At 42.8% G+C, this 18,685-nt stretch overlaps 1 protein-coding gene across 2 annotated transcripts in view; it reads left to right on the forward strand.

Annotated features, from left to right (window-relative positions):
- The first annotated feature begins 451 nt into the window (after positions 1–451).
- FAM193A (family with sequence similarity 193 member A) overlaps positions 452–18,685 on the forward strand; it is a 102,641-nt gene continuing 84,407 nt past the window's right edge. For both annotated transcript variants that reach the window (XM_073648634.1, XM_073648643.1), the window contains exon 1: positions 452–869. In XM_073648634.1, the coding sequence (XP_073504735.1) occupies positions 645–869 (225 nt within the window). In that variant the 5' untranslated portion in view covers positions 452–644. The remainder of the gene's footprint in view (positions 870–18,685) is intronic.

The following is an 18,685-nucleotide window of genomic DNA, read 5'->3' on the forward strand; positions in this document are numbered from 1 at the left end:
AAAGCCACGAAAACCGTGAGGTATTTTGACATCTTTTTTCCTGTCAGAAAAATCCACATAAAACCCCCTTCACTTCTAAATGCCCCTTTATAAGCGACTTGTTACTCATGAATAAATGTCTTTATTTTGTGATTTTTTTCCCCTCATTTTCTCTGATATTATTAATAAAGCGCCACTTTTATCACAAACTCAACACCTTGACATTTATCTCTACAGACACATTCCCTATACGAGTTTACTGAACTACAATTCCCGGCATGCCTATGTTACTTCCCCTCACTAGAGATCGCAGTCAGCTTCGGCGCATTGCATCTTAGGATTCGTAGTTCGCTCCAGGCCGTGTACTGCGGGCTTTTTTAAACCTAAGCTTTTTTTCTCCCTAAAGGTGGCAGCAATGAGCGCTCAGCCCCAGCAGCACGTTGACGTAGGATTACGTGATGACGTCTGTGCGTAAGACGGGAATAGCTTTCCTCCTTGTGGTCCGCCATATTGGAGTCTAGCTTGGCTCCGCTCTGGTCGGTTGTTCGCTGCCTCCTTCTCCTCCGCCGCCCTGTCATATATCGCTGCGGCTTAAATCCGCGCTCCTCTTCAGTAGAGCTCCGGTGTGCGGCTCTCGGTAGAGCGGACGGTATTATAGCGCAGATATGAGCCCGGCCGACGCCAAGAGAGGGGCGAAGCGGAGGAAGAACAAGCGGGGCGGAGGCAGCAGCGGCAGCAGTAGCGGCAGTAACAGCAGTGCAGCCGGGGACGTGAAGGCAGCGGCGGCTTCTCTGCGGGGACAGCACAGTGCGGCCGCCGGAGGAGGCAGCGGAGGAGCGGGCAGCGCGGCGGGAGCAGGCCTGATCTCCAGCACCGCGCCCGGGACAGAGGTGAGCTGCCAGCCTGCAGTGCCAGGCCTGATACCGGGCAGCCGGTGTGTACCCGGGGGGGCACTGCCATGTGTCACCGGGGCTGCACCGCTCACCAGCCTGCTGCTGTCTGCGGCCGGGTCACCCACGACTCTTTATTTTGTGGGTGCCACTTTTGGGGGTATGCTAATGTAGTTGTCATGGTAACCGTACCATTAGGGGGGTGGGGTGGAGGAGTCGTCCAGCAGGCATCTTGGTTAGGCTGGCACTTGTAGTTCTCCCATCTGAGCATCTTGTGCCTCACATCCCTGTCATGGTGAAGGTTGCATTTTTTTTCTCATCTTTCTTGGGTTGTGTTTAGCATTGCAATTACCAGTCACGACCTTGAGTGGCGCTGTTTTGCTAAAATAATTCTGTCTTTATTTTATTTTTCTTAAAAATCATCTGCCTGCAAAAACAAATTATGCATTATTCCCTCTTCCCAGGTCCTGTACGGAGTCTCCCACTGACGTCATATTGACAGCGCTGCAACCGATCAGTGCTCTCAGCAGCTGGAACTGTCTGCTCGAGCTGAGCCTACTGATTGACTGCAGCGCTGTCAGCGAGACGTTGACACTGGGAGCAGCAGTGGAGATACAGCGCAGGACATGGGGAGGATGAGTGCAGCTCATTTTTCCCCAACCGACTCTAAATAGATTTTTCTAGTTTCGGAAAACCCCTGTTCCTCCGCTTGAAAGAATAAATTGTGTATGCCTCACCTTCCCCAGGTTTTGCACTGAGTCTCCACTGTTGCTCCCGGTGTCTGATTTTGTCTGCAGTGCTGACATCACATTGACAGCGCTGTAGCCAATCAGTGAGCTCAGTAGCTGGAACTGTCTACTAGGGCTGAGCCTACTGATTGGCTGCAGTGTTGCCAACATGACATCAGCACTGCAGAAAACACACTGGCAGCAGCGCCGGAGATACAGCTCTGGACCTGTGGAGGGTGAGTGCACCATATTTTTTTTTCCAAACAACCTCTACAGGGATTTAAGGGATTTTTCCGGTTTCGGAAAACCCGTTCCCCACCCTCCCCAGGTCCTGTACGAAGTCACTGCTGCTGCTCCCTGTGTCTGATTTTGTCTACAGTGCTTACGTCACGTTGACAGCGCTGCATCCAATCAGTGCGCTCAACATCTGGAACTGTCTGCTTGATCTAAGCCTACTGATTGGTTGCAGCGCTGTCAATGAGACGTCAGAACTGCAGAAAAGACACTGGGAGCAGCGGTGGAGATACAGTGCAGAACGTTTTTCCCCAACCACCTCTAAAAGGATTTTTCTAGTTTTGAAATACCCGTTCCTCTGTCTGAAAAAATAAATTGTGCTTGACTCGTCTTCCCCAGGTCCAGCACTGAGTCTCCGCTGCGGCTCCCTGTGTCTGATTTTGTCTGCAGTACTGACATCACATTGACAGCGCTGTAGCCAATCAGTGAGCTCAGTAGCTGGAACTGTCTGCTTGAGCGGAGCCTACTGATTGGCTGCAGCACTGTCAACGAGACGTCAGTACTGCAGAAAAGACACTGGGAGCAGCGGTGGAGATACAGCGCAGGACCTGGTGAGGATGAGTGCAGCACATTTTCCCCCAACCACCTCTAAAAGGATTTTTCTAGTTTCGAAATACCCCTGTTCCTCTGTCTGAAAAAATAAATTGTGCGTGACTCGTCTTCCCCAGGTCCAGCACTGAGTCTCAGCTGCTGCTCCCTGTGTCTGATTTTGTCTGCAGTGCTGACATCACATTGACAGCGCAGCTCAGCAGCTGGAATGTCTACTAGGGCTGAGCTTACTGATTGGCTGCAGTGCTGCCAACATGACATCAGCGCTGCAGGAAAGACACTGGGAGTAACGGCTGAGATACAGCGCAGGACCTGGGGAGAGTGAGTGAAGCCCCCCAACGACCCCTAAAGGGATTTTTCCGGTTTCGGAAAATCACTGTTCCTCTGCCGATTAAAAAAAAAAAAAAAAAAAAAAAAAAAAAGAAGTGTACTCCCGCTGACTTTTTTTTTTTTTTGTCTGCAGCCAATCAGTGCGCTCAACTGCTGGATCTGTCTGCATGAGCTGAGCCTACTGATTTTTTGCAGCGCTGTCAACAAGACATCAGCGCTGCAGAAAAGACACTGGGAGCAGTGGGGGAGATACAGTGCAGGACCTGGGGAGGGTGAGCGCGGGACATTTTTCCCCAACGACCTCTAAAAGGATTTTTACTGTTTTGGAATACCTCTAATACTCTGCCAAAAAAATAATGAGCATTACTCGACCTCCACAGGTCCTGTACTGAGTCGCCGTCGCTGCTCCTGGTGTCTAATTTTGTCTGCAATGCTGACACCACATTGACAGCGCTGCAGCCAATCAGTAAGCTCAGCAGCTGGAACTGTCTACTAGGGCTGAGCCTACTGATTGGCTGCAGTGCTGCCAACATGTCATCAGCGCTGCAGAAAAGACACTGGGAGCAGAGGTGGATATATAGTACTAGACCTGTGGAGGGTGAGTGCACCATATTATTTCCCCTAACAACCTCTAAAGGGATTTTTCTGGTTTCGGAAAACCCCTATTCCTGTACCGTAATAAGTGTGCATTACTCACCATCCCCAGGTCCTATGCTGAGTCTTCTCTGCCGCTTCTGGTGTCTGATGTCATGTTGACAGTGCTGCATCCAATCAATGGGCTCAGCAGCTGGAACGGTCTACTAGAGCTCAGCCTACTGATTGGCTGCTGCGCTGTCAATGTGAGCGCTACAGAAAAGACACTGGGAGCAGCGATGGAAATACAGCGCTGGACCTGGGGAAGGTGAGCAAAGAACATTTTTTTTTTTTTTTACCCAGCAACTTCTAAAAATATTACAGGGATTTTTCCAGTTTTGGTAAACCCCTGTTCCTCTGCCTTAAAAAATAATAATTTAGCACTACTCACCTTCCTCCGGTCCAGCACTGAGTCTTCACTGCTGCTCCTGTTGTCTGATTTTGTCTGCAATGCTGACAGCGCTGCATCCAATCAGTGAGCTCAGCAGCTGGAACTACTGTCTACTGGGCAGAGCCACTGAGAATACTGATTGACAGCGTTGCAGCCAATGTAACATCAGCGCTGCAGATAAGACACTGGGAGCAGTATTGGAGATGCAGCACTGGACCAGTGGAAGGTGACTGCACCATATTTTTTTCCCTAACAACATCTAAAGGGATTTTTCCTGTTTTGGAAAAACCCTGTTCCTCTACCTTAATAAAGTAGTTAAGTATTACTCGCCCTCCCCAGGTCTCTGGAGACTGTAACGGACCAGGGAAGGATGAGTACAGGACCATTTTTTATATATTTATTTTTTGTTCCACAACCCTTGTCCTTCGGCTACAATTTTTCCTGAAACCAGAAAACCCTTCAGTGAGCTTGGTGGTTGCTGTCACTTGTGATTTTTACAGAGTTTTTTTTTTGGGGATGTGTGTGGGGGGACGTGCTACTGTATTGCTTGCACATCTTTTGGTGGAGGATACTGTATGCATTGCTATGGGTCAAGGCATTGCCTGACAGCAGTATGGTCCTGTTATCTGGATGAACAGCTCCATTATTCTGATGGGGGGGCACGGCGATGCTCCACAACTTAGGGGCTATGTTGACTACTGCACCGTTTGCCCCAGTGTCTTCTTTAACTTTCTAATATACCTTGATGCAATTTCTTTCTAATTTTTAAGATCAATGCTTGCGGTCAGTGACTGAAATTCAGATCAGAGGTTGAAAATGCCTCTCTTGCACAGCTGAGGGTTTGTTAGATGTTAAGGCTTCATTCTCATTAAATTATTCTGCTCGTCATGGAACTGAGCGGCGCAGATGGCTGGAGGGATGGACACCAGCACTGACCCCGGTGATTAGAGTAGGGTCTGTCCGGTTCTAATATGGCGTCCTGGTCCTGCTTTTTCTTCTGGAGGTGACTGAAGCTTAGGGTTTGCCTAGACTCCTTACTTCATAACAAGCTCCTTGATAGATGTAGCGTTGTAATTTTTTTTTTACGTCTAGAACTTCAGGCAGTCGCATCTCAGAGTTAGAAGTAAGCTATTGATAAGGTATAAATGCTTTTGAAATTTTTAATCCATACTTTTTATTTCCAGTAATAAAAAAAAAAAAAAAAAAAAAAAAAAAAAAAAAAAGATACACCAAACTTTAGCAGCTTACAGCTCCCCCTGCAGAGCTATGTGTCTCCATGGTAACAAACCCTGTGTATAGTGTGATGCTGCAGTCTGATGTAACTCCATCCCTGCATATAGAGCCGACTGAACACGTTGCGGATTTTCCACCTGGATTTCCGTGCGGAAGAAGCGCAGTATAATACAGGGTTAATTAAGTTTAATGCGGAGATTTTCTGCACATAAATTCACCTGCCGTGCAGATATTAAACTCCACAGTTCTTTACCTGGATTTTATTGCGGATGAAATCTACCTGTGTATTTTTATGGGAAATAGCAACAGCGAAATATCTGCATTGAATCTACGAGGTGTGCATCCGGCCTAAAGGGAGCGACGTGTGACTCTACGATCTGTTTATCTGTAACCTTGGAATCGCATCAGCCTGCCGAGGTGCTGCAGACACAAACTGGCCACAGAGATGGAACCAAAAGTATATTTTCAAAGTTGATATTTGTTTTCAATTCAGTTGCTTTGGAGCAAATATCTAAAAATGAAAAGGGATGTATTTACTTGGCAGTGCAAATATGTAAATTTAAAGGTCACACATGTTGTTAACGCACATTATGGTTGCAAATACTGTGCTGATGTTTAGCTAATCGAATACCTAATATGACAAGGTGTTTAATGTGGACATCTGGAAAGCTTTGGGGGCTCAGAGCTCCTCTCTGCACTGATGTATGAGCGAAAAGAGCAGCATTTATGACTGGTCCCCATTACAAGGGTTCACCTATTTTATTTCCCAGTCTTGGGCAGCGCATTACCTTTTCCTATGTCTTGGTGTCAGGGCTGGGTGTCCTGGGTACGGGTATTTGAGGTCTACCTGTCCCGATGTCGCTTATTTCCCTCTCTCTATTCAGGCGCTGTCACTAGGTTGGTTGCACATTTGCTTTCCAGGTGACACATCTTGTGCTTATGATCTGCAGCACGCCAGCTGTTAGCCAAACTACAACTCCCAGCATGCCCTGATAGCCAACTGGAGTGCTGCAGGTTACTCACCCCCTGCTCTATCTAGTGGGAGAGTTGTGTTTATGGTGTCTTAAGCATCTGATTGGGAAGGATGGCACCCCCCACCTGTCTGGCACTGATGTAGTGTCCTGTATCCACCATTGCTGACTGTAAAGTGAACCTGCCATTTAGCACTAATAATATAACTACTAGCAAATTGCTTAAAAAGCAATCCCCCTAATGTTGTCCCATACTCTTTTTAGCATTGTTGTGAAGTGCCTCTATATTTACTTACTTTATCCATACATATTCTACAACGCTGTACACACGTGTCACCGCAAACTGACCGACAGAAGCAAAGCCACCCAAAAGGGGGGAGACCATACAAACTTGGAGATGAGCCAAAAGATTTGCTAGTCCGGTCCTCACTTCTCCTAGGCACGTCTTGCGCTCTCCATCGCCTTTGGACCCACTGAGTCCGAGGTGCTGATTGTGCAGGCCGTGGAGGTGAGGACTGAATGCCAGGCCAGGGCTGCGTGAATGTTAGTGCTCCGCATACATGGAGGATCTCTTTACTGCTGTCTGATATGTGATTGTCCCCACTAGTAACAGGAGAAATAAATAAGGCAAACCTTGTAAATGGCTGCAGCCGGTTTTTGTATACAGCTTCAGATGTTCGTTTCCATGGTTGCGGACTGCAAGCAAACCCTGTCTGGTTCTGTGATAATACTGCAAATTGTTACATTATTTCAATTAGAGTTGGTGGGAATCCATTCACAGGACACTTACATTAGACACATCAGGATGGCAACCCTGTGTACCACCTCCTACCTGCCGCCATGCCAGCTCCTCTTTTTCCTAGCTTTCCTGGCACGATGTCATCACATGTATGCCACAATGGCCAGTCAAATGTACAACAGGTAGAGAAGGCTGTGTTCAAGGTTGCCGTCCAGCAGCCATAGAGCACTGACTTGTTTGCTCGGTCGGGTCCTGGGAATCGTTTCACTCACCTCTTAATAAATTTGTGTTTTAATTTCTTGGGACTAGAGCCAGTATGACCGCTACTGCAGCCCCTGCTAGTGCCATCACCCAGCTTTCCCTGGCTCCTGAGTGACACCCCTCTGTATTTATGCAGTAGTATCACCAATGTTGGAGGAGATGGGTGACAGCATAGACCAGGGGTCAGTAACCTGCATCTCCTGCCCCTCGTGGGTTTTACTGCCGGTGTAAGCGATGTGTCTTGTAATGTTATCCCACCTGCTCTTTATAGGTTTTTGTTTTATTAAATATAGGATGTCATCGATGTCACGGGGTGGATCGTCCACATGGGTGGCATGTTGCTAGGGTGTGTGGCCAATGCCTGTGCATAGACAACCTTGTGAAATATTCAGCTGATATACTGTATATCTGTGTATGCAGCACTTGGTGAATAAGGAGTAATGCATCTTATGTAAATCACTCTGTGCTTTGGGGCCCGGTCTCCAAGCAACTCCATGCTCTTCCTCCGCCGCAGCCGGCCCCTGATGAAGTCTTCCTCCGCTCTCTGTAAATTGCTGTTTGCTAATGACTGAACTGTGGAAAGCGACATGTATGTGACATTAGCGGAGCCTGTAGATACTTATGAACGTGTCCGCTGTCTGTCTTCTCCCGAGCACTTCAGCTGCCGCTTATGTAACATCCATGTAAATAAGGCCGGTGGTTCTGCGTGAGGTTGTGATTGCTCAGCTGTTCAGCGGCTCTCGGATCCAGACAATTGTGCCGACATATCAGGAAATGATGCTTTATTTGTGGATGAAGCGGAGCTGGAGTTGTGCTTTTCACTTTTTATTCTCTCGTATGTTTTCATGTTGCATGTCCTGCACAGAGTATCAGAACCGCAGTTTAGTTTACTCTTTTTGTTTTTACGCAAATTCACTTTTCAAAACTTTTACATATCGTCATTTGTGTAAATGTTTGTCAGTCTTTGCACCTGTCGGTGTTACTGAGGATCCCTGGGAGGATGTTACAGAGCAATTTTCAAATATATATACAGTACAGACCAAAAGTTTGGACACACCTTCTCATTTAAAGATTTTTCTGTATTTTCATGACTTTGAAAATTGTACATTCACACTGAAGGCATCAAAACTATGAATTATCACATGTGGAATTATATACTTAACAAAAAAGTGTGAAACAACTGAAAATATGTCTTATATTCTAGGTTCTTCAGAGTAGCCACCTTTTGCTTTGATGACTGCTTTGCACACTCTTGGCATTCTCTTGATGAGCTTCAAGAGGTAGTCACCGGAAATGGTCTTCACTTCACAGGTGTGCCCTGTCAGGTTTAATAAGTGGGATTTCTTGCCTTATAAATGGGGTTGGGACCACCAGTTGTGTTGTGCAGAAGTCAGGTGGATACATAGCTGATAGTCCTACTGAATAGACTGTTAGCTGCTTTTTTCTTGCCATAATACAAATTCTAAGTAAAGAAAAACGAGTGGCCATCATTACTTTATGAAATGAAGGTCAGTCAGTCCGAAAAAATTGGGCAAACTTTGAATGTGTCCCCAAGTGCAGTTGCAAAAATCATCAAGCGCTACAAAGAAACTGGCTCACATGAGGACCGCCCCAGGAAAGGAAGACCAAGAGTCACCTCTGCTTCTGAGGATAAGTTTCTCCGAGTCACCAGCCTCAGAAATCGCAGGTTAACAGCAGCTCAGATTAGAGACCAGGTCAATGCCACACAGAGTTCTAGCAGCAGACACATCTCTACAACAACTGTTAAGAGGAGACTTTGTGCAGCAGGCCTTCATGGTAAAATAGCTGCTAGGAAACCACTGCTAAGGACAGGCAACAAGCAGAAGAGACTTGTTTGGGCTAAAGAACACAAGGAATGGACATTAGACCAGTGGAAATCTGTGCTTTGGTCTGATGAGTCCAAATTTGAGATCTTTGGTTCCAACCACCGTGTCTTTGTGCGACGCAGAAAAGGTGAACGGATGGACTCTACATGCCTGGTTCCCACCGTGAAGCATGGAGGAGGAGGTGTGATGGTGTGGGGGGGCTTTGCTGGTGACACTGTTGGGGATTTATTCAAAATTGAAGGCATACTGAACCAGCATGGCTACCACAGCATCTTACAGCGGCAAGTTATTCCATCCGGTTTGCGTTTAGTTGGACCATCATTTATTTTTCAACAGGACAATGACCCTAAACACACCTCCAGGCTGTGTAAGGGCTATTTGACCAAGAAGGAGAGTGATGGGGTGCTACGCCAGATGACCTGGCCGCCACAGTCACCAGACCTGAACCCAATCGAGATGGTTTGGGGTGAGCTGGACCTCAGAGTGAAGGCAAAAGGACCAACAAGTGCTAAGCATCTCTGGGAACTCCTTCAAGATTGTTGGAAGACCATTTCCGGTGACTACCTCTTGAAGCTCATCAAGAGAATGCCAAGAGTGTGCAAAGCAGTCATCAAAGCAAAAGGTGGCTACTTTGAAGAACCTAGAATATAAGACATATTTTCAGTTGTTTCACACTTTTTTGTTAAGTATACAATTCCACATGTGTTAATTCATAGTTTTGATGCCTTCATAGTCATGAAAATAGACATTTCTTTAAATGAGGTGTGTCCAAACTTTTGGTCTGTACTGTGTATGTGTGTATATATATATAAAAAAATTATTTTCAGTATGTCTAAAATAAGCACTTTTGCAGCGAGTCTTGATTTAGTATAGATCATACCTTTTTGTGTTCACAGCTCCTATACAGACTGCACATGCTTCTACTCCACTCCTTCAGCCTCCCATTCTTTATAAATGTACTTGTGGAAGTTTAAAGGGGTCTTCCGGCCTTGGTAAGCGCTGCTGACTAAGCAAGGGAGATGGGAAGCTTTTCTCAACCTGAAAATTTGCTCCCAGCTGTCTCTGCTACTCAGTCTCCACCCGCCTGCCAGTCTTCTGAACCTGCAGCCAGTCGGTGACTGTAGCAGCGGTCAGATGACTGTTGGTCGTGACATCATCAGAAAGGCAATGGATTTCGTATTTCCTGGGTGTAGCTTTTTTGTTTTTATCAGGATGGCTCCGTACTGTCCCTTTTTCATTATAAAACAACCCCTTATAATAATGATATACACAGAATGATAGTGTGTTTTTTTTTTTTTTTTTTTTTTAAAAGATGAGCTAAACTATTGGTAACGTTGATTTTAGCTTTAATTTTTTGATGCATTGGAGCAACCAATAGTTGCTGAAGTCTACATACCCTGTACTATTACACTACACTGCATTGGTGTATGGTCATTTTTTTTGTGGGCTTTCCTATACGTGTTTTTAAAAAAATACAAATAAACAAATAATGAAATGAAATAATTTTAGGAGACGGACCCGCTGCCCCTGTGATGTTCTTGAATTCTAGTATCAGATACAAAATGCAGCTCACCATGCAGCATGCGGACCCTAAATGCCCTCAAAATCTTTTCCTTAATGGTTCTGTGATCCTTCTCTAGCGTAAGGCTTTTTTTAAATGTTGGAAAAAGCAGCAATTAAAAAAACAAGAGAGTGGTCCTATTACTTGGAATAGGAAAGCGACCCACTGTTTATATGTTCTGCTTTTAAATGCTTCTGGCCTCGTCCTCGATTCATCAAGTCGATGAGGGGGCTCACTGGAGTCAGACATCCTGATTCATTATAAGGTGCGCGCTTCTTAGTCCGTCTGATAAGTGGCGTGCGCCTCACCACAAATCTTACTTCAGTTAGTGACTGGAGTAAGATTTCCGGCATAACGTGCGTCATAGCTTGTCTTGAATTAGATGAGGTGTGGCGTATCACCCCCTCTCGCCTATGCTCTGCCCTTTTTGGCGGAGCTGTGTGAAACTGGAAATCACCAAAGGTTTCAGAATATTTGTGCAGTTGAGCGTTGTACAAAATGTTGCTATTTTTTCAAAGGGATTTACACCAGTGGGGCCCAATTGATTAAAAGAAGTAACATGTAAATTGTTCTGGTGTTCTGCGCTAGAAAGAGACTGCGTACTATAGTATGTATATCATACAAGTAAAATGGGAAACCTTACAAGACGCCTGGCAACTTTTTCCAGTGTTTCTGCCAGAGTTTTTGCTTAAAAAAAAACAAACAAAAATATTTTTTTTTTTTAGCTTTTTCTTTGTTTAATGGATTTAATAATCATCTGGAAATCAATAGCAAGAAGACCACTAAGAAAAAAAAAAAAAAAAACGCATGAGAAAAAGTGCTGAAGGACTTACCAGAAAACCCCCCCAAAAATGACTCTTACGGTTTACAAAACTCCAGAGAAAAGGAGCGAAGCGTCTTCTGTTTGAAAAATAGACGTTTTTCTCACATAACATCCAAAGAACTTAATCTAGTATATACCACCTCGCACCTACTGCACCATGAGTATTACATTTTTGTCATATAATGTGAAGGGCCTAAACAGCCCAAACAAAAGACACTCCATTTGGAAGGAAATCAGTAACAGCCATGCAGATGTGACATGTCTCCAGGAAACAAAATTTTCACGCACAAATTTTCCCAATATTTTCGAACCCTTAAATCCAAAAAAAAAGGTGGGAGTTGCCACAATAATAAAAAATTTGATTCCCTTTAAACTGATAGATGAACATAGTGATACTTTGGGCAGATATCATATCTTGATCTGCCATCTGAATAATCAATTGAGTACCATTGTTAATATTTACGCCCCCAATAAAAGACATATTTCTTTCTTGGACAAATTAAATGAGAAAAGTTCAGTTAGTTAGAAAAGGTGTCTTAATTCTGTTAGGTGACTTTAATATAGTCACTGAGATTCATCTTCCTCAACTCGCCATACCGCTACCACTCTCAATAATTGGATCTTTAAAAATGAATTTTTTCTATGTTTTTCGGTGTATCAACACTACATCTGTCTAATATATCCATTTTTCTGACGTGCACCAATCCGCATCTAGAATTGATCTTATTATTACTGACGTGTTTTCTCTCCCTAAATTTAAGAAAGTAACAATTCTTCCAAGAACTGTCTCCGACCACTCACCAGTTCTGTGCGAAATCTCTTTAGGACCTAATCTCCAGAATAAAATCTTGTGGAAATGCAACTCCTCTCTTACAAAATCCCAATTACACGGAAGAAATTGATTGCGCCCTAAAAAATGTATTTATTGACAACTGTACTGAGGGAATGGACCCTTTCATCTGTTGCAATGCTCATAAAGCATTTATGAGGGGGGTTCTGATGCAGATCTCATCTAGACATAAGAAAAAATATAGAGCTAAACTAACTTCTTTGCAATCTCAAATAAAAACCAAAAAAGACCTCCAACTCAACTCATCCTCTCCCTCTTTATTAATACAAAAGGAAATTTTCAATCTCAGACAAAAGCTAAAACACAAAATTTTCTCCTTATTACTCAATGATTAAATCTTCTAAATACAACTTCTATACCTCTGTAAATAAACCAACTGGATTCATGATGCGTCGTCTAAAATCTGACAGACTAAAAAATAGAATTGATAAAATCACTTCTTCTAATGGGGTTCCCTCATATCACCCAAAAGAGATTGCGGACATTTTTGCAGATTATTATTACTAACTGTATAACTTACACCTCAACCCTCTTTCTCCCCAACCAAATAAAAATGACATGGACTCATTCCTTTCATCCACCAATCTTTGCAAAATTAACCCTAATGACTTAGATCAATTAACCGCCCCGTTCTCTGAAAAAGAAATCGAAGATACCATCCAAAATCTAAAAGCCATAAAGCTCCTGGCCCTGATGGTTTTACTAACGAGTACTTCAAAATTTTTAACAAACACTTGATCCCAGAAATGACCCAAATATTCAACTTGGCCTCTTCCCAAGGATCTTTCCCTGCAGAAATGCTTAAATCCAATATTATATTAATCCCCAAATATAAAGACAAATTAGATAAGGTCAAAAACTTCAGGCCAATTTCACTGATTAATACAGACCTTAAAATTTACTCTAAAATTTTAGCAAATAGATTGAAAAATTCTCTCCCATACCTTATAAACAACGACCAAATTGGTTTTATTGGTGGCAGACAGGACACGGAGGGAACAAGGAGAATTATAAATATTGTTAAATTGATCAGTTCCTCGAAGCTTCCAGCAATTTTCCTTACCTTTGATGCCTAAAAGGCTTTCGACAGACTGAACTGGAGCGATTTATGTTCAACACTCCTTAAATTCGGCTTTAATGACAAGTCACTTCTTTTTATCTCTGCTCTCTACTCAAATCCTAGCACTAGTATCTACCTAGATAATTATCTCTCAAAATCATTTACGTTATCCAACGGCACCAGACAGGGGTGTCCATTATCCCCTCTCCTTTTTGCTCTTGCAATGGAGCCTCTAGCTCAAACAATAAGGGACAATCCAAAAATATCTGGAATCTCGATTCCTTCTCGTCAATATAAAATTGGTCTCTTTGCGGATGACCTTTTTTTGACTCTCTCTGATCCTGTCAATTCTATTTCTGAACTCGCCAAAATACTCAACGCATTCTCAAAAATCTCATATTTCAAGATCAATGAAAACAAATCTAAAATTCTGCATTTCAATCTCCATGGCCACTCCATAGATAAAATTAAAAACATCTCATCTTTTTCTTGGTCAGAAAATGAACTCCCTTATTTAGGTATCTCAATTACCAAAAATATTAACACTCTGATCTCTCTCAACATTGATAACTTAAGCAGTACCATAGCTAAGGATTTACTGGTCTTGGGTAATCATGATCTTATGTGGCTGGGTAAAATATTAATAATTAAATCTATTATCCTTCCCAAAATTCTATATTTTTTTAGAACACTTCCTCTTACAATTCCCTCTTCCTTATTGAGACTACAAAACCAAATTAATTCCTTTATCTGGAATTATAAAAAAGCTTCCTACCAACATCCTATACAAATAAAAACAAAATGGCTTCGCCAGTCTCCCTAACATTACAGCCTATTATTTGGTTTACTTGATCAAACAGAGCTCTTACTGGTTCATTCCTGATAACCCTCCTGCCTGGTATAATCTGGAATTACACCAAAACAATAACTCCCCTCCTTGTGACTTTTATTATATTAACAACTATTTAAAAACTCTTCCAACTACTCTAATAACTCTATTTTCCAAGCTATTTCCGCTTGGGAAAACATTTCTAAGCCCAGAAGGAAAGCAAAAAAATTCGACATCATTAAAACTCTTCCCTTATCATTCATAGCCTCTCTTAACTCCCTAATCCCCTCTCATTGGTTGAATCTTGGCCTTAAAAAATTAAAAGATTTATACAACTGTGATAATATCTGTTTATATACGGAGTTAAAAGCCAGATTTAGCCTACTACCTGCATCTGACTTTTTTTCATTTTGTGATCCTAAAAGACTATAGAAAACAATTCTTAATAAACCAAAAATCTCCAAACATTCAGTTAAACTCCTCTGCAATATTAACCACAACCTGTTTGGGGGCACAAAAAATTATATTCCTGCTTTAACAACGACATTGAATTAGTTGAAAATTCATACTTCGCCAAATGGGAATCTGACTTAAAAATTTCTCCAGATTTAGACCAATGGGAAGAAGCTATAAATTACTCCTACTCAGCTGCTCTATGAACATCTCTTCAAGAGTCTTATTATAAAATTTTGACTAGACTGTATTACACCCACTCTAGATTATCCCATATTAGTTCTGAATCATCTCCATTGTGCTGGAGAAATAGCAGTATTAAAGCTGATCTATTACACATCTGCTGGTCCTGTCCGAAAATCAAAATCTTACGGGATCAAATCTCTTCCCTCCATAAACTGATTACTCAACAGGTCACAAAAATCACCCCACAGATGGCCCTACTATCTATTGATTTAGAAACTCTGGAACCTCATCGCAGGCGTCTCCTCATACACCTATTTCTTGTTGTCAAAAACTCATTGGCCTTTTTCTGGAAGAAAACAGACATTCCCAAATTATCAGATATTATCGACAAAATCTCTACACACAGGGAATTTGAACTTAGATTTGCTATTATAAATAATTGTCTGCCTAAACATACCAAGAAATGGGATCTTTGGTCTGACGCTTACTCTTAAAACTCCTTTGCTTGTAAAAGAAGATTTGTACTTTGTTATTGGGTGAATATTGATTATTATTTGTAACTGTTCTTTAATGATTATTACTAATGTGCTAAGGTATCATGTGTTGGATACTGCACCTTCACTTTATCATCTCTTTGCTTCATTGTCCTCCCTTATCCCTCAACCCTTTTTTCTTCCCAATACTTTCCCTCACCCCTCCCCATTCTCCCACCCCTCCCTCACTCCCTTATCCTTTCCCCTGTTTTATAAAAAAAAATATTGGAAAAGAAAAATAGATGTTTTTGACTGTCTGAAAAAAAAAAGTGTGAACATACCTTAATTGTTGCTCTTCATATTCATTATTTTTCCTCTTGTCTGTGTTTTCTTGGGCCTCATTCATGTTGCTCTTTTGTTGCATTGCCGTTTCCATACTATTTATGGTGCAGCGTGCAACATTTTTCTGTTAAAACAATGGTAGCTGTAATGGAAACCCAACAGACCCCCTTACAGTCAATGAGGGCCATCAGGTGCTGTTATGACTTTTAAAGAATAAGCGTGTAAAGTTTAATGAGAAAAAAAAAAAAAAAAAAAAGTTTTTTTCCTTTTGTTCCATCTTAGAAATTGGAATATGACAAATCATTTCCTAAAAGATATGAAAAATCTTCAATCTTTTTGCATCTGCAGCTTCTTTTCAGACTTGTCGCCATGGTTACAGACTGCACAGGGTTTATTTGTAGTCTGTAACCATGGAGACACATGAAAATCCACCTAATCATATATTCCGCACAACTCCTATTTGCAGCAGATTTCCTTGGATTGATATTCCACTGCATTTTTAGCCGAGTGTTGGAAATAATAAGCAATCTTGTGCATATACTGATTACAAAAAATTCTATCTATCTCCATATCTATATATCTATATCCATGGCATAAACTGACAGGCTCTGCAGATGTGAACACTGTAGCTGGCGGTGCGTGCTGCTGACGTTTATGTATATTTCGCCCTTTGCTGTATACCTGTGTTATTAGTTGTAAATGCCGCTGAAGAATTCATTGTGGCACTTCCAAAGCGGCAATGCCGGTGAGAAGGCACTCCTAGATTGGAGAAACCAAATTGAGGTGAGATCTGCTGCCTTGTCGGCTTTATTATGTACGCTGATGATTTATGCCCGTGCTACAGAATGGGCGGCTATCTTATGAAAGTGTCACATAAACATGGCTGTGGCCGCAGGAGGTGAAAACTACTCGGCTTTATTGTGACTGGTCTTTAATGTCTTAAACTGGGTGTTAATGGGACAGTCATATGATTTCAGTGCACTTTATTAGAGGATTTGGAGTCTGAAAAAAAATAAATAAATAAATAAAATAATAATAATAAATTTTGCCTTAAAGGGAACCACTCACCACAAAAATGCTGCCCAATCTGCAGGCACCTTGTTATAGAGCAGGAGGAGCTGAGCAGATTGATGTACAGTTTGTGAGCAGATTCAGCATTACCTGTTCTTTATTACTTTAATCCTCTGCTCTTTCTGGGATTTTCAGTCCAGTGGGCGGTCTGATCAGTGACTGACGGCTTTCTTTGTATAATTGTGCTCACTGACAGAGCTGTCAGTCACTGATGGGACCGCCCACTGGACCAAAGATCCAAGAAAGAAGAGGTTTAAATGATTAAAACACAAGTTAGGGCTTGTTCAGACATCAGTGATTTTCTCATACAAGATAACTAGTCTGAGTTTCATCAGTTTTTTTTTTTTCCCAGTGTTCATCAGTCTGGTCAGTTTCATCAGTTTTTCTTGGATAAGAAACCACCTAAAAAAAAGTAATTTTCCTATCTTTTCATATCTATATATGTATGAAAAAGGACAACACTCGAATGGCATCCCGAGTTATGTCCAATTTTTTTTCTTTCACTGATCCATAGACTTGCTGATTTTGAATTGGGCTGCGTGCCCACAATGCGTTTTTCAAGCATTTTTGCTGCGGAATTTTTCGCAGCGTAAACTCTTGTAAAACGCTTGGTAATCCGCCCTCCATGGTCCCCAATGTCAATCCGCAATTTCAATGCCCATGCTGCGGAATTTTCTGCAGCATTTTTGATGTGTGTCCATTATTTGTGCATTTACGCATGCGGAATTGCCTTCTCAATGCATTAAATAAACGCAATGCAATTCCGCGCGCGAAAAACGCGTGTCAAATTCCGCCCACGGTTTTTTCCGGGCAAGGACATGCAGAAATTTACCGCTTCATTTCTGCATCGTGGGCACATAGCCTTACAGGCAAGAATTGCAGGACGTGGGCTGGCGGGTCTTTGTTGCTTTGCGGGGCATGGGCCCGGCGGGTTTTTGTCGCTCTGCGGGGCGTGGGCCCGGCGGGTTTTTGTCGCTCTGCGGGGCGTGGGCCCGGCGGGTTTTTGTCGCTCCGGGGGGGGGCGTGGGCCCGGCGGGTCTTTGTCGCTCTCCGGGGGGGGGCGTGGGCCCGGCGGGTCTTTGTCGCTCTCCGGAGGGGGGGGCGTGGGCCCGGCGGGTCTTTGTCGTTCTCCGGGGGGGGCGTGGGCCCGGCGGGTCTTTGTCGCTCTTTGTCATAGTATAGGCTTTTGTAAGTGTATGCTTGCATGAAGTTTCTTACCTGGAATTTAGAGCAGTCTGCTCCAAAATCCACAGTCACTACAAATACACTTGGAGAAAGCTTTCTATTAATTTCAATAGGAAAACACGCCTGTAGTGCATTTGGTGCTGTTATTTCCTCAACTTTTTTCCACGTAGTAAGAACAGCAACTTGTTAATTATTGAGGCCTTTTTACTTGGATAAAATAAAAAAAACACTCCGGGTTGGACTTGTGAAACAATTGAAGTTGAAAAATGCGTCCTGCACAGTGTATGAAAAACACGCCAGAATCCCATGCAAAATACCACACGCTACTTTGAACAGTTACCGAAAGAAGAACTAAATAACTTGATAGCAGCAGATTTTGCATCGTGTGGAATACTCTGAGTGGATTTTCAACTTTTCTGTACTTTAAATCCAGAAAAAAAAATCAGTAGATTTTCCAGCGTGTTAGATCATTAGGCTGCTGATTCTGCTGAGGAAAGGTTGTGGATTTCATCCTTGACGTTGCAAAGGTTCAAAAACCTCACAAACACAGTGCAGATTTTGACAGGTATTATTTTTTTTATCCACATCAAATCTCCACACGGGAGTTATCCCTGCAGTAAACCTTTCAGCTGTAAGATGGGCAAGATGTCGTCCAAATTTTACAGCAGATTTAGTTGAAGTTTCGCAGGAGCTTTCTTTCTGTTCGCTGTGTTTTCATCTCCAAACTCCCAGAAATTTTATGCTGCAGAATTTGTAAGCAGCGCATTGATTCCTTAAAGTTCCGCCAGACTGTTTTTGTTACCATGAAGATGCATGGCTTTGCTTAGGAGCTGTATATATAATCCTGTAGGAAATTGGTAATGAAGTCCTGTTGCATCCATACCTCGCCGTTAACAATCATTGTGCAGTACCAGGTCACGGGGGGCAGCGGCGATGCTTCGGGGATCTACTCCAAGTACTTTCAGGTAGCAGCTGTGCAATTTTCCCATCCAGGAGAGGAGATTGTC

The sequence above is a fragment of the Phyllobates terribilis genome, unplaced genomic scaffold (genome assembly GCF_046119375.1).
Source record: "Phyllobates terribilis strain yellow unplaced genomic scaffold, ASM4611937v1 Scaffold_1__5_contigs__length_1240528914, whole genome shotgun sequence".
NCBI classification, from domain to species: Eukaryota; Metazoa; Chordata; class Amphibia; order Anura; family Dendrobatidae; genus Phyllobates; species Phyllobates terribilis.